Genomic DNA, 13,671 nt, shown 5'->3' on the forward strand with positions numbered 1-13,671 from the left:
TTATTGAAATTTAGGGACGGGGCGGTAAGGATTCCAACTACACCCCTAAGAATGGGGCGTGGTTTATGGTGGCAGTCGGTTGGGAGCGTACGAGGGTGAGTATACTGCCGAGATCCCTGCGAGGCCTTGCTTCACGAATACCTCCCGGCACGGAACTGAATTTATTTTACTTACTATGGCAGCAGGAGCCTGATGATTTTTTGATTACATAAAGTAATCAAGTACAGAAAAATGCGGAATTTATTATTAGGAATAAGCATCTATTTTTACAACTTAGCATAAGGTGTTTAATTCTACGGTATGTCAATCATCACTATATAAAGACAAATGCATGTATTATTTATTTACAATTGAATTCTTTGTACAAGGTGATATTACTGAGGTGTTTTCTGCAAATTATTCAGATTTCTTAACTTATTATGACCTCAATTATAATATTTATTTACATTACACGGATCTGCATTTATATTTCTTACAATTGTTATTTGAGCTTACATAATAAATAGTATTTACATATTTGAATTTTAGTTGAAGGTGACATTGTTATATAATGAAAAATTTAAATTATAACAAACGGACCTTTTAATTAAATAAATGAAATTAACAATATTTATGCTTGCAAAATTGGATACTTCTTTTATATTAAAACTCTTTTAACTTAAGGTTTAATAGCTTAGTTAATGCTTTTACTAATTACGTTGACCAAACACACTTTCGCGAAAGCTTTTAAGTTTTTTGCACAAAGTACGATTCCAGTGCTTCAGCACATTTGTAAAAGGACGATTCTTTTGGGTTGTAGTAGCGGCAGTTGTCAAACATTTTTGTCATATCGCCAATGAAGTCGGCGAGTTTGGTGTACGCTTTTGATTCGAGTTTGGTTTCCATCCGTTTGAGATCTTCGTGGAATAGTATTGTGGTAGTGTTGTCACATAAGTAATTTATTCAACTCACCCATTGGTTCTTTAATGACTATGTAATAGTCGGGCGCTTCGTCCGGATCAACCGGCTCCATAAACGGCCAAGCACTTTTGTGCGACTAAATAGTTGGTGTTGTATAACAATTAAATTCACATACTTAAAATATTAGTCATTTTATTACCTGTATTTGCTTAATTAACTCCTTTAGCTCGTTAGTTTCACCGGACGAAAGGATTTTCATATTGGATGCGTTCGCATCTGTCTTTCGCTGACACTCAGGGCATACGTACTCATCTATAAACTCAGCTTCACTCTGTAGTATTCCGACACAACGGCCATGGAACCAACCCTGACATTTATCGCAGCAAATATAAAATTGTGAATCATCGTATGGTTGGCGACAACTGCAAAAAAGTTCTTCAGTTTCCCGTGCTTTCTGGCACTCAACGCAAATGAATTCAGAAAGTTTTTTAGAAGCTTCCTCAGTGATGTTAACACAATCACCATGAAACCAATTGCTGCACAGGTCACAGCCTACATAAAACCTAGGTGTACAAAAAATACAAAAATTAAATAAAAATTAAAATTTGGAAATAATTTAAGCATACTTTGTATCGTCATAAGGTGTACGACAAATGCAATACAACTTTTCTTGTTTCCTTGTTAACTTCTTAGGCCTTCCGACGACATGTCTGCTATTGTCTGCAAGAGATTCTTCTCTTAGATTTCGACTGGTGCTAACTTTAACACATCTGAAAAAATAACAAATTAGATATGATTGCGGCATTTTTTTCACACTTACCGCATTTGTTCAATATTTTGCTCCTCGCGACGATCAGAAAATACGGGTTCTCTTTCATTTTCACTATGCTCTTCTAGTGAGACGACACTAAAAGATCGCACATGTCTTTGAACTTTTGTCTGTACTTCTTCCCGTATTTCATTTTGTAAATTCCGTTCTAATAATGATCGTTTACGAAGGATACTTTTTTTAAGCAATTCTTTGTGCCTTTCTAACTTGGATTGTTTCTGTTCACTGATGTCTACTATATATTCTTTCTGATTGCGACTTTTTTTGAGAATTCTATTAAATTGGCTGCTTGTTGTCATAGCATTTGGTCGTTTTGTAGAAGTTCTAGTTTTCCAATCAAGATCATCGTTATTTTGTTGAAGCTCCAACATGCTTCGTCGATTGGAAGTAAATGTGTCCTCTTTAACACTTCCTCTAGGCGACAAATCCCCATCATCCAAACTTTGTATATTTTGTTGTTCCTGTTGCTTGCGCATGTTAACCAACTTTTCTTCTAGTTCTGGACTTAGATTACCTTGCTTTAGTGCGTTTGTAATGGCTGAAAGAAAATTTATAAAGGACCGAAATTTATTTAATATTGATGGAATACTTACACTCTTGTATATAACCACTAGTGATTACAAAGTTTTCACTTTGATTTTCCTCTACGCCTTTTTCCACAGTTGTGTTGTTAATATGGATTGATTTTTCGTCGTGCTCTATGCCCTCTATCAGCGCAGAGACTCCAATAGATTGAGTGTTAATTTTAATATTAGATTTATCAGTTTGGTCACAAATAGTGTGCTCCAACTCATTTCCAGTGTCTACCGCTTTGTTAATAATGATTGGCCCGATGGTGTCATTGTCGATGTTGGGCTGTAACGAACATCGTGTAAGATCTTCATTTTGATATATTTTCAAGAAATTCTGTTCATTATTTTCTTGATCTTCAACTATAACTAGATTTTTAATGTTTAATTGATTTTCTTGCTGAATCGGCGCACAACTACTGTTGGTGTGGCTGTGAGAATCAGTACGCATTTTGCTACCTTGAGTTTCTTCATGGTGGGAAGTGATTGCCCTTTCTTGCTGTGGACTGCAGACGACGATAATTTCATCGTCATCATCATCTTGAGATATTATGTTTGTATTCAATGAGCCAACTCTTAATACGCCTCCACCAACCTAATTGTTACCAAAATTCAAGGTAATTATTCAATATAACAATCAAAAATCTTGTTTATAGCTTACTTAAGAATTATTAATTTTCTAGAATGTGTTGACAGACACCTACCTGTCTTTAATCAGAGATCAGTTGTAGTACTTATTCCAGGCAACCTTTTAATGTTTGTTATTAAAGTTGAGTTGTTGTTGTGGTTGGCGAAGAGATTAACACGATGTTAGGAGTTGTAGTTGTTGACACGCGACATTAAGGCATGGTTATAAAGGTTTTAAGCAGTGGAAGCATGATTTTTATTTTGAGGGTATTGAAATTTTGTTTTATTACAAAGACAGGAGGATAGTATTTAAGCTTGGTTTGGTTTGGTTTAAAATTATAATGAAAATTGTGGCAAAGGTCTAATTTGCTATGTTTACGGTGGATATGGCAGTTAGTATTGTAGGGTATACATTTTCACGTGTTAATGTTTTTGCTTGGACAAGTGTAAAATTTCGTTTCGATTTAGATGAGATGATTATAAATATGGTTAAGCCTTTGTGTTCATTTCGAAGGATATCATAAGAATACTAGCTCAATCGTGACGATAGCTCCTTCGCTTATAAGGAATGGTCGTCTTTTTAATTGCCATTTTTTTTATTTTAGAAGACGAATCGTGCCTCTGATTACAAATATTTTAAATGTCAGCCAACTAAAACTCTGTGTATAGGGTTAATCTCTTCAGCAATTTGTATACTGATTGTATTTTAATTTGAATGGAATTTTAATTTGGCCATTGAAATAATGATGTCGAATAATTTGTTGCGATCCTTAATTTTTGTACTCAAATTCAACTGATTTCTGATTAATATTCATATTCTGTTAAATTTCTGTTGTTGCTTTTCTTACATTGAGTTACAGGTTTTGTTTAACAAGTTGATGCCTTCATATACTCGTAAATACATGAAGCATGCGCTTTTTGTCAACACAAAGGCCAATTTGCAAATAATCATCCAACTAATTCAGAAACAAAAATTCACAAATGTTTCAACTTTTATGTGTTACGAGGACAAGGATATTAGGGAATTTCGTATCTATTAATACGCGCTTATAGTATTACATTCGTAAAAATGAAGTACACCTGGCCCCTGGTGCGAGGGTCGAAAATATTAAAAGCAAGAAAGTGTACATTGGATCCAATTAAAAAAATGGATGAATGTTAATTTCAATCTTTATGAAATTGAGCTTAATACAAAATGTATACACAATTCGATGCCTATGTTAATTCAGAAATCGTAAAAAAAAATTGAAAAAATTGACCTAGCTGTTGCAATGATGAATGCTGCAACAATTGAATCGTAGGAAACCCGTCACTGGATTGGCAACATTTGAAACTCAATATTATAGTTTATAAGTATTTTAATAGCATGCTCAAATACTATTGAAATTTTAAAGTTAGCAGCTCTCTCTTTCTTGCTTTCAATAGAAGGGATTTTTTTAATAGGGCATTTCATAGTTATAGATTGAACGTGTCAAAAATGTATGTAAATTCTTGTATTCTGAATAAATACCAGAAAAAGGGATAAGCTCACAAAAGGCATTTTACTAAAATTATTTGTACGAAAAAAACATATCTGGTCACAATCATTTTGGTTTGCATAATAGGTTTTATTGCAAAAAGCGCTTTACATTTTACAAGTAATATATGTTGTATTTTTAGAAACCAAATGTCTCCAGGCAAGAAAATCTAATCGCAGTTGCGTTGTGTCTAATACTTTTGCCATGGTGTAAAACATTAGGTGACAGTCTGAATATTTTCTCACTAACTTTGTTGTGTGTGCTTTCTCATTTGACGCTACTTGCTACTAGCTAATAGTTTGCTTAAAACTAATAACGTATTCACATTTATTAAACTAAATACATGTTCAAGATTCTTAAGTAAATCAAATAAATAAGTCAAATATAATGGTACTAAATAATATAAAATAGTTCTGTATATCAAGTTTCATTTCTGGATAATTGTTGACGAATAACTTATGTTGCAAAATTAAGCCTTTGTAGATATTTTAAAGAAAGTCTTTGTTGCTGTACTTAGTAAAGTACAAAGCAGATAAATGACTTATAATGTTAAATGCTTAGGAATGTATACACATTAAGAAACGAAAGTTCAAAAAAATATTGGCCAACGCTCAAAGATTAATAAAAACAAACAAACAAATTATAATTTTTGAACAAAAACGTATAAAAAATGCAAGGAAAGCAGCAACATGCCTGTCTGGTTTTGAACAAAATAAAAAATAACTTAAATATTATTTAGAAAAGCCGTTCAACTGGCGCTGTTTAATAAGGCAGCATATGTACCCTTTAAAGTCCTGCTCTATTGTTTTCTTCCCATTTTTGAATTATATTTGTAATTAGAAACTACTCACTTGTTGATGTGTAGTCGACTGGTGTACTGGGGTAAGTGGAGGTGGTTGTGATTGAGCTGTTGTCTCCGGCTGCACGGCCAAGTATATTTTTGTTGGGCCTAGGACTCCTAGTTTGCCATTAGATTCTTGGGCTGAAAACCATGTTAACAGTTTATGTGTGGTTTGCGAATATGTATAGATAAATGTTACTGACCTTTCATAAGCTGTTGCTTAACCTGGGTTTGGACCAGCTGTAGTTGTTGAGCCGTGAAATCGTTACCTACTAAGCCTTGCAACACAATACGTGGTCCGTGCTCCGTTTGCAATACTTGTGCTGTAACGCATTTGATAACTGTGCCAGGCGGCTGGTTTTGAAGAAGACTTTCTTCAACACTCATGGGTTGCTGTTGTGTCTGCCCTGGTTGGACAGTTGAAGGCGCTACATTCTGTTGGGGTATTGAAGAAGCAGCAGTATCATAGCTACACTGTTGTGCAATTTGCTGTTGCTGAACTATAACTTGTTGTGGGCTGTGGGATGTTAGAGATTGCTGCTGTGAATGTTTGACTGGTGTGCTCTGCGGACTTTCTTGGGGCACTGCTGGTGCAGTATTGTTGGTAACGATGTGGGCGTTACCATCCCCTTGGTGTTTAATATGTGCAACTATTTGCGCCTGATTATTTCCCAAAGGCTTGACGATTACTTGTTGTCCATTGACAGTAGCTACTTGCAACTTTCCCTGTGCCAGCTGTTGAGCCAGAGTCGAATTGGGCACGAGCACTTGCTGGGTAGCAGTTTCATTGGCCTCATTGTTGGTGTTGATTGGGACTTTTTCTTCCACTGTTTGTTGGGTTTGTTGATGTACTACAAGCTGTTTAACTAATTTAGTTTGTGTGGTAGGCGATTGAACAACTTGATTCGATTGAACAACATATTGTTGCTGCGGCTGCACAATATGCTGTTGTTGTTGTTGCTGCTGTTGGGTTTGAATTTGTTGCTGGACCATTTGCAATGCTTGACTTTGCGGTACATTTCGCTGAGTAACAATAGTCTGACCGGGGCTCAGTATGATGCGTTGCCCCCCTATCACTATCTGTTGTTGGACATTACTTGTGTTAACTATTTGTTGGATTACTTTTTGTGTTGGTTGACTGCCCACCTGGTTGATCGCCATTTGCTGAGATTGTTGCTGTGGTGCCTGTTGAATTTGCTGTGGAAGGGCTTGAGTTTGTACAACTTGCTGCTGTTGCACTGCGGATGTGCCTGACTGTGCAGAAGCAGATATGATAACTTTTTGTCCTTGAGCGTTTTGACCAACTACCAACTTAGAACCAGGCTGTACAAATACTTGTTGCATATTTTGTCCAGGGGAACTTGAGTTGACGACAACTTTTGACACAATTTTCTGTACTGGTGGCGATGATGTTGCTGCTGATGCTTGTTGCTGTTGAGCCAATAGCATCTTGTTTTTGATTTGCGCGAGAGGTAAGGCAACCCTCTGTGAAGCTATTGTTTGCGCCCCGGTAGGTTTTGCGACTTGCTTTACGGACATTTGTTTAATTACCGGAGCTGCTGATGCTACAGCAGCAGAAGACGTTGACGTCACAGCTGTGGATGATGGTGTAGGTAGAGATTTTATGGGTAATACCTTGCCTTTGCTTCCTATAATTATGAATGCGATTTAGTTCATTTCCTAAAATCCTTAAATTGTATTTAAATGAACTCACCTAGAGTTGCTGAATTTGATGAAGTTGTCAATACGTGTAATTTTCCATCCGGCATTTGTACTAGTTGCTGTCCAGGATTTAAGCCCCTTACACTTACTTTACCATCCGGTCCACGTATGATTTGTACCTTATGTGGGGTGGGTGCAGATTGAGTGGATTGTGTGGTAGATGTGTTTTGCACTGTTTGCGAAGCTGCTGCTGACGAGGAGGTCACTGGTGCAGCTCGGGCTACTTGTGTGACTGCCTGCTGAATGATTCGTGTAGTGCCATCTGCATTTTTAACAATTACTCGTCTACTGCCAATAATCTGGCCTTTAACTGTAAACAGTAAAATTCGATCAAGTTTCTTGTGTGTACATACATACATATGTATAGTTTCGAGCCAATGACTTACCTGGAGTTCCGGATCGAGCGAGCTCGCCTGTGCCGATGACTTTCCGTTGTTGATGCGCGGCTCTTTGTAGCTTTAATTGTTGTTCCATTTTTTCTTTAACATCTTCGTTTGGCTTTGGGGCCAGCTGAACACGACCAGCACCACCTGGATTTCCATTAGTAGAGGTACTTGGACTGTTGCCACCGCTTGACTCTAGTTGCCGCGATGCCACAGACCGAGTCACTGTTGACAGGCGGGCCTTTTCTTGTTTTTCACCAATAAATTTAATTTCCCATAATTCAAGTTTATCTTCATCGACCCATTCCTCGCTTATTTGTGGTTCGGTTGGCTGTGGAGACTCAGCACGTTTTCGTTTTCGTAATCCAGAGCGTATTGATGTGACCTCTGGACGAGTGGACAAACAAACAAAAATATAAAAATACACATGTACATATAAGCAAACAAAATTATATGAGTTTTACTAACCTCTGATGGTCTTTGGCATCTCAAGTGGAATGACAACTTTACGCCGCAAATAGCTTGTTTTTTCGCCATAACGACCAGCATGACGAAGTTTCAACAATTCTAGAGTGACAATTTCAGTTTCCGATGTCACCTGATGTTTGCCATCGGTCGACGGCGGCTTGGCTATCATGTCGTCCCACCGAAGACAGGACCACAGTATTCGTAGTTGAAGGGCAATGCAGGATAGCGTTGTGGCATTACACGTGCGATAAGACCAACACGTTCTGAAAAGGGGACGCGAGCACTGGTATTGCCAAATAGTGTTATTTTTGGCACCGTGGTGGAAACCATTTGTGGCTGACCTTCCCCCAAGTCGCGCCAGTTTCCGCAGTTCGTAGCGCGGTAATACCAATAAACTGCGCTTCTTTTTGTGCGTAAGGAAATTTGAAATAAGAGGGTATCTTGCATACGTGGCCTTTTTCAAAATTGTAGTTTTATCCTCACTTTTAACAGCTTGGTCATATAGCTTGGACCAATCATTGATAAGATAAACACGACCGCGCGGTGAAGTAGTACTATAGACACGCTCCTTTCCGTTCTCAAAATACTCTCGCTCATATTTAGTACAACAGTCACGCTTAACCGGACGAGAACTGATACGGAATCGGCGATTTTGTTTGAGAGGTATATCTTTGTCCAGCGTGTGATCCAATACATCCTTGGTTCCTACATAGGCCTTTTTAGATTTTTGGAAACGTTTTCGACGTGATCCGGGTCTCATGTCTATGTCCTCAGCGCTGGCATCTAAACACGAGGTATTTATCGCCGTAACTATAGAATCTTCGGTACTCTCGATTTCAACATTGCTGCAAACGTCCATACTTTCAATAAAATCCATTTTGTCCGAGTCTTGCGTGCTAGAATCAGCTGTTGTGTTGCTTCCTGGGAGCAGATCCTCTTCTTTTTTAACTGTGGCACTATTAGGAAAATCCGTCTCAATCAGCAAGCAATCGCTTAAGAGCGCGTCAGTAAAAGCCACAGAATGCGCTCGAGCTTGCTCCCAATCTTGAAGCAGGTCAAGTGGTGCTTCTGTTTCCGCTGATTTAGTATCATCCGATTCATCGACTGAAAGCTGATTTGTTTCTCTCTTGCCTTCAGTCAACTTCTGTTCGAGAATAGACGGCTTCTTAACAGCACCTAAGATAGCGGCCACTGTTTCTTTAGATCCATTTCCCGCGGTGTGTGCCTTTCGCAGTAGCAACAGAAGTTCTTTTTTTGCACGAGCTTTCTGAAGACACAAGGGTGAGTAGCAAGTATTTTGTGTGATTTGAGATACAGCGTTTGAGTTTGTGTTACACTCCTTCGTGTAGCAACGAAAAGTCTTGGCAAATCGATTTAGCTGACTGAACTGTAAACGTACTGTTTGAATTTGCTTAGCCAACGAGTTAACGAGCTCAAAGTTGACGTTTGCTGACCCTCCTTTTGTTGACACTTCTGTAAGACGGTGCAGACACTTTTCCAAGTAGGTATGTTTGTTGTTGGCTGTAACATTACTAGGCGATGGTATGGCAATTGGCTTCACATCAGTTCCACTTTTCGTAGAAAGTTGCTCCTCGACTTTGGCCAATTTCTTTCGTCGCTCCAGTAGATCGTCTACCCAGCATTTACGAGCAAGTTTCGGATAGTAAAGACGTCCTGGGTCGTTCAGAGCTTTGCTAACATCGATGATACCTTTAACGCACTTGCTAACATCTTCGACAACTTTAACGTTTGCGTACTCCTCCGGTAAATAAGGGGACATCTGACCATCAAGACTGTTCGACTCGCACTGTTGCATGAAACGTTTGGTACGTGGATCGATCAAGACAACTTCGTCAACGTCATTCTGAGCTCCCATAGTATAGTGCACAAAAACTCTACTATGCAACCGGGGATAAGCTCGTCTGGCCCGAATTCCGCAGCGTCGACTGCTTGAAAGCCATAGCCAACCCCACTGACCATGTACACGATATTCTTCTCCTTTTTGCTTCCACACTTGATGCTTCAGACCCAAAGAATATTTGATGTAGTTAAATGCTAGTCGATTACGTTCTTCCTCATCGTCGCGTTCGCGTTTCTCCCGCTTCTCCAACTTTTTTCGTTCTTCGCGTTCAGCGCTAGTGATGCGTTGCAAGGCTCTATGGCCAAGTTGTTCATGCCACACATTAGCAAAAACTACACTTTTTAAAGACGATTGAAAAAGCAGCAACACAGTCGCAAAATCAGTTGCGTGTCGAGCATTCATAACAGCAGTGTTCCAGACTTTCTTATTAACTTGCCAATTTGGATTTAAAAACGGAGGTGCTATATTTGATTCAAAGTTTATCAATGTCTGTCTAAGCGTTGTAACCATATTATCGGGTGTTCCCATAGTAATACCAATCCATTTGAAGTCGGAAGCTGTTGTAAGTGAAAACTTGTGTGAGAGATGACGTCGTTTGTCTCGTTCCTCATTACGCTGTGGCTTGTTAAGGGCTATTGGATTCGTTGCGTACTGGTTGACATAGTTTTTGAATCCTTGTTCCATGCCAAGTTTAAAGTAAAGCGTGCCATTGTTTAGTTGGTTGGATTTCTGACGCGTAACCATTTTACTTTCATCAGACTTTTTCGCTGCTTCTGACAATTGGTCATCGAATTTGGGTTCGACATCATCAGTTGGTCCGCACATCGTCTCTTTTTCGAGTATAACTTTCGTAGCCTCTTGCTCTATATCTAATAAACTCCGCTTGGTATGCATGTGCTCATTGGTTAACGACTCCGTCAATATCATCTGACGCTCGATTTCCTCCCAGCGCTCTGTTAGCTGAGCGTGCAGCCGAGCCTCCAGTTCTTCAGAATCTAATCGGTGAAGAAGAAGTTTTAACTTATATGTTGTACTGTAGTACCAACAACTGGAATCCAATTGATCTTCGATAAAAATTCGGCGTGCAATAAACCAATATCTGCGGCCATGACGATCAACTCCTAAGCTGTCATGTCGTATTAATACACCATGCTTTTCTTGTGGCAACACACAGTCAATAACACCACTGACCTTGTGCGAACGACACAATCCACACTGCCAATCCTCAGTGGGGACATCGTTCATTGGGGGATCAACACATTCCAAATGATAGACTGCAGGGCAGGTTTCGCAGCAGAGCAAATCTCCAAGTCGATGGCAAACACGGCAATGGTCATCGTAATGAATGGGTCCCTCCTGAAGCATTACATCGCGAATAGAATTGGCTGTCAAAAACTGATCTGCCAAGAACTGGAGCACGCCAAGACGGTTTTCAATGCCGGTGTACGGATATTCTGTCCGACTCAATATATCATAAACCTGACGGTCAAATGTCTTGTCACTTTCCACATAGCTGCGCAAAACTTCTGGCCAAGTAATGGCATCAATTAAGTACAGACTTATGTTTACCGTATCCTTTTGATCTAATGGCCCAAAATGCGTGCCCTGAACATCCTCTTCTCGTAAGATCGCCTTTAGCAACATTATATGTACATCCGTCAAAAGTGCACTCTGCTCGTCGCAAGTTAAAGCTGCACAGAAGTCTTCAAAGCGAAAGGGTGAAAGACGAACCAAGTGCCGAAAACGTCGCAGCACTTCATAAATGCTAAGGGCGCGCAAAACGTGTGCATTTGCAATAGACAAATCTTCTGATGAATCCGGCAAATCAAGAGGAGCATATTCCCGGCCTTCTTGAAGCCAAATTGGATCCGGACTGGGCGGACGTGGTGGCCGACCAACTCCATTTTGGGTAAAGCTGCACACGGAAAATTCCGACTCACTCTCATTGCCTGCATCCAAGCTTTCATCATCGCTGGGGGTAAGTAATATGTCATCCTCATTATCAGATTTATCGTCATCAGAATCTCCAAAATCTGACCCATAGTGATATTCAGACTCGTACCCTGTAAGAACAAACAAGGTAGGTACATTAAAAAACGTAATTTGTTAGGCATTTACCTTTCAAGCGTTTGCTTGAGTGCAATTTTAACATTTTGTATTCGTTTGCTTTTTATTTTAGGAGTGTAATCAATTTGATTTTAAATGGGATAACAAATATCCGATGTCAAAATGTTGTTCTCTGCTTTTGTTTGTCATTTTCGACACACATTTTAAATGTGTATGTGATCTTGATACAGTGGCAACACAACTATTTCCATTTAAAAAACCTAAAGTAAATCTTATCAGCAAACGTCGTGCAAAATAATTTTGTTTATGCATTCAGATATATTGATTTTAAGATTATCAAGTAAAAATTTATTAATTAAATAAAGTAAACAAAAATAGGTTTGTGGAGTCAAGTCAATCGGGCAAATTACTACGTGCGCACTTTTTCTGTAAAATGTTTTTACTTGCACATACATTTCGAACGTTGAATATAAACATTGCCAAAACTCACCTTTTCTTCCGGAGTAGTTGCTGGTATTGGGTTGCACATTTGACTTGCGCCCGCGTCCCCTCTTAGCGGCGCTTCCACGGTTCCCACGGCTGTGATTGTTATGGCTGCTGCGACTGCACTCATCGCTTTGTGGGGAAATGCCGCGCGAAGCTGATGGTGTGCTTGCCTGCGATTTTCCTTCGCTCAGATATTTCGGCTTTTTGAGCAATTGATAACTAAAACGTCCAGATGAAGTCCGCTCATTTGGCGTCTTTGGCGGTCGACCACGCTTACGGCTCCCACGACCGCTCATTTTTGTGGTTTTGTTTTTGCCTGGCTAAGGCTATCAAATACACACAAGCTTAACGACTCTTTTTTTTCTATGGGTGCTTCTGAATTTTGCTCAAATATGGTTCCGTTTTTCCGTGTAGGAATTGCACATTAGATCTAAATATAACGAGAAATAATTTATTTAATGAAAATTGCTACCGATGTATTGTGTACATTTATCACTCTTTGCAACCCATCCGTCTACGAACACATCCAAACATACACATACATTCAATTGGATATGCGAGAAAAATCGATCAGGTTCAAAGCAGCTAGTTCTTCTTGTTTCATTTTGTTTACGCGTTCCACACATTTTTATTTATACTTTAATATCACCCGCCAAAATATAATGTTTGTTAGACTAGGCTTTATATATTAAAAGTGCGTTTGTATGCAACCACATTCTCAATTTATAATATGGACTGCACACGCACTGAGCAGCAGCACAACGAAATGAGTTTGTGTGTGTGCGAGGAAATGAAGCCAACGCACATTGTCCGCCATTTATAAATGATGAAAATTCTATTAATTTCAACAAAAAACGACGCATTCGGCACTAATAACATTCAAATGTAATGTACACAGTTTGGGCATATTATTTATTATATTTAACACAACATGGTAAAATTTTAGACCTTTCGAGCGAGCGAAATTATCTTTTACCTAACATAGTTCACTTGGAGAGGGTGTACGGTGTACAGTCGGCCAATCACAGGGGCTCTTTCATTTGTAGATGTCGCAAGCGACGTCTGTCGGTCGGTTTTGGGACTATTATATGAATGGTTGCCCACAGGGCTGTTAGTTAAAATATCGATATTTTCATCGAAGAATATGTAAATATTTACAAAAAAACAAACAGATTGAGTGCTATACAATTAAAAAAACTCAATATTATTGCGCTTCCAGTATTAGAGTGGATTTGTACTACCCGATGCATTTTCGCAACCCTGAGAATTGTGGATAATTATTATTTCATCGGTTCCACTTATTGTCGCAAAATATGTATTTTGTCCGTCAGGTAATTATATTCGTTTATTTGAATGTGATTTTGTGGATGGTGCGGTTCGCTCATTGGCTAGATTTTAGAC

The 13,671-nt window shown here is 38.9% G+C and overlaps 1 protein-coding gene across 5 annotated transcripts; it reads right to left on the reverse strand.

Moving 5' to 3' along the window:
• Nucleotides 1-318: 318 nt before the first annotated feature.
• Nucleotides 319-13,348, reverse strand: LOC117895103 (nucleosome-remodeling factor subunit NURF301-like). Of its 5 annotated transcripts, XM_034802503.1 has the most exons (14): nt 13,247-13,348; nt 12,275-12,700; nt 7,857-11,780; nt 7,392-7,775; nt 6,998-7,315; nt 6,430-6,932; nt 5,487-6,363; nt 5,294-5,424; nt 2,323-2,584; nt 1,721-2,267; nt 1,527-1,670; nt 1,100-1,463; nt 952-1,036; nt 319-896 (listed from the first exon to the last, which is right to left on the reverse strand). In XM_034802503.1, exons 2-14 carry the CDS (start codon nt 12,564-12,566, stop codon nt 727-729), a joined length of 8,001 nt encoding a protein of 2,666 aa, XP_034658394.1. In that variant the 5' UTR covers nt 12,567-12,700; nt 13,247-13,348; the 3' UTR covers nt 319-726. The 5 variants fall into 5 exon arrangements, with proteins under 5 accessions (XP_034658394.1, XP_034658390.1, XP_034658393.1 ...); XM_034802499.1 differs by having other exon boundaries at nt 5,487-6,932; XM_034802502.1 differs by lacking the exon at nt 13,247-13,348 and adding an exon at nt 12,813-13,021 and having other exon boundaries at nt 5,487-6,932.
• Between the last annotated feature and the right edge of the window lie 323 nt (nt 13,349-13,671).

This window comes from Drosophila subobscura, chromosome J, assembly GCF_008121235.1.
Source record: "Drosophila subobscura isolate 14011-0131.10 chromosome J, UCBerk_Dsub_1.0, whole genome shotgun sequence".
Lineage (NCBI taxonomy): Eukaryota > Metazoa > Arthropoda > Insecta > Diptera > Drosophilidae > Drosophila > Drosophila subobscura.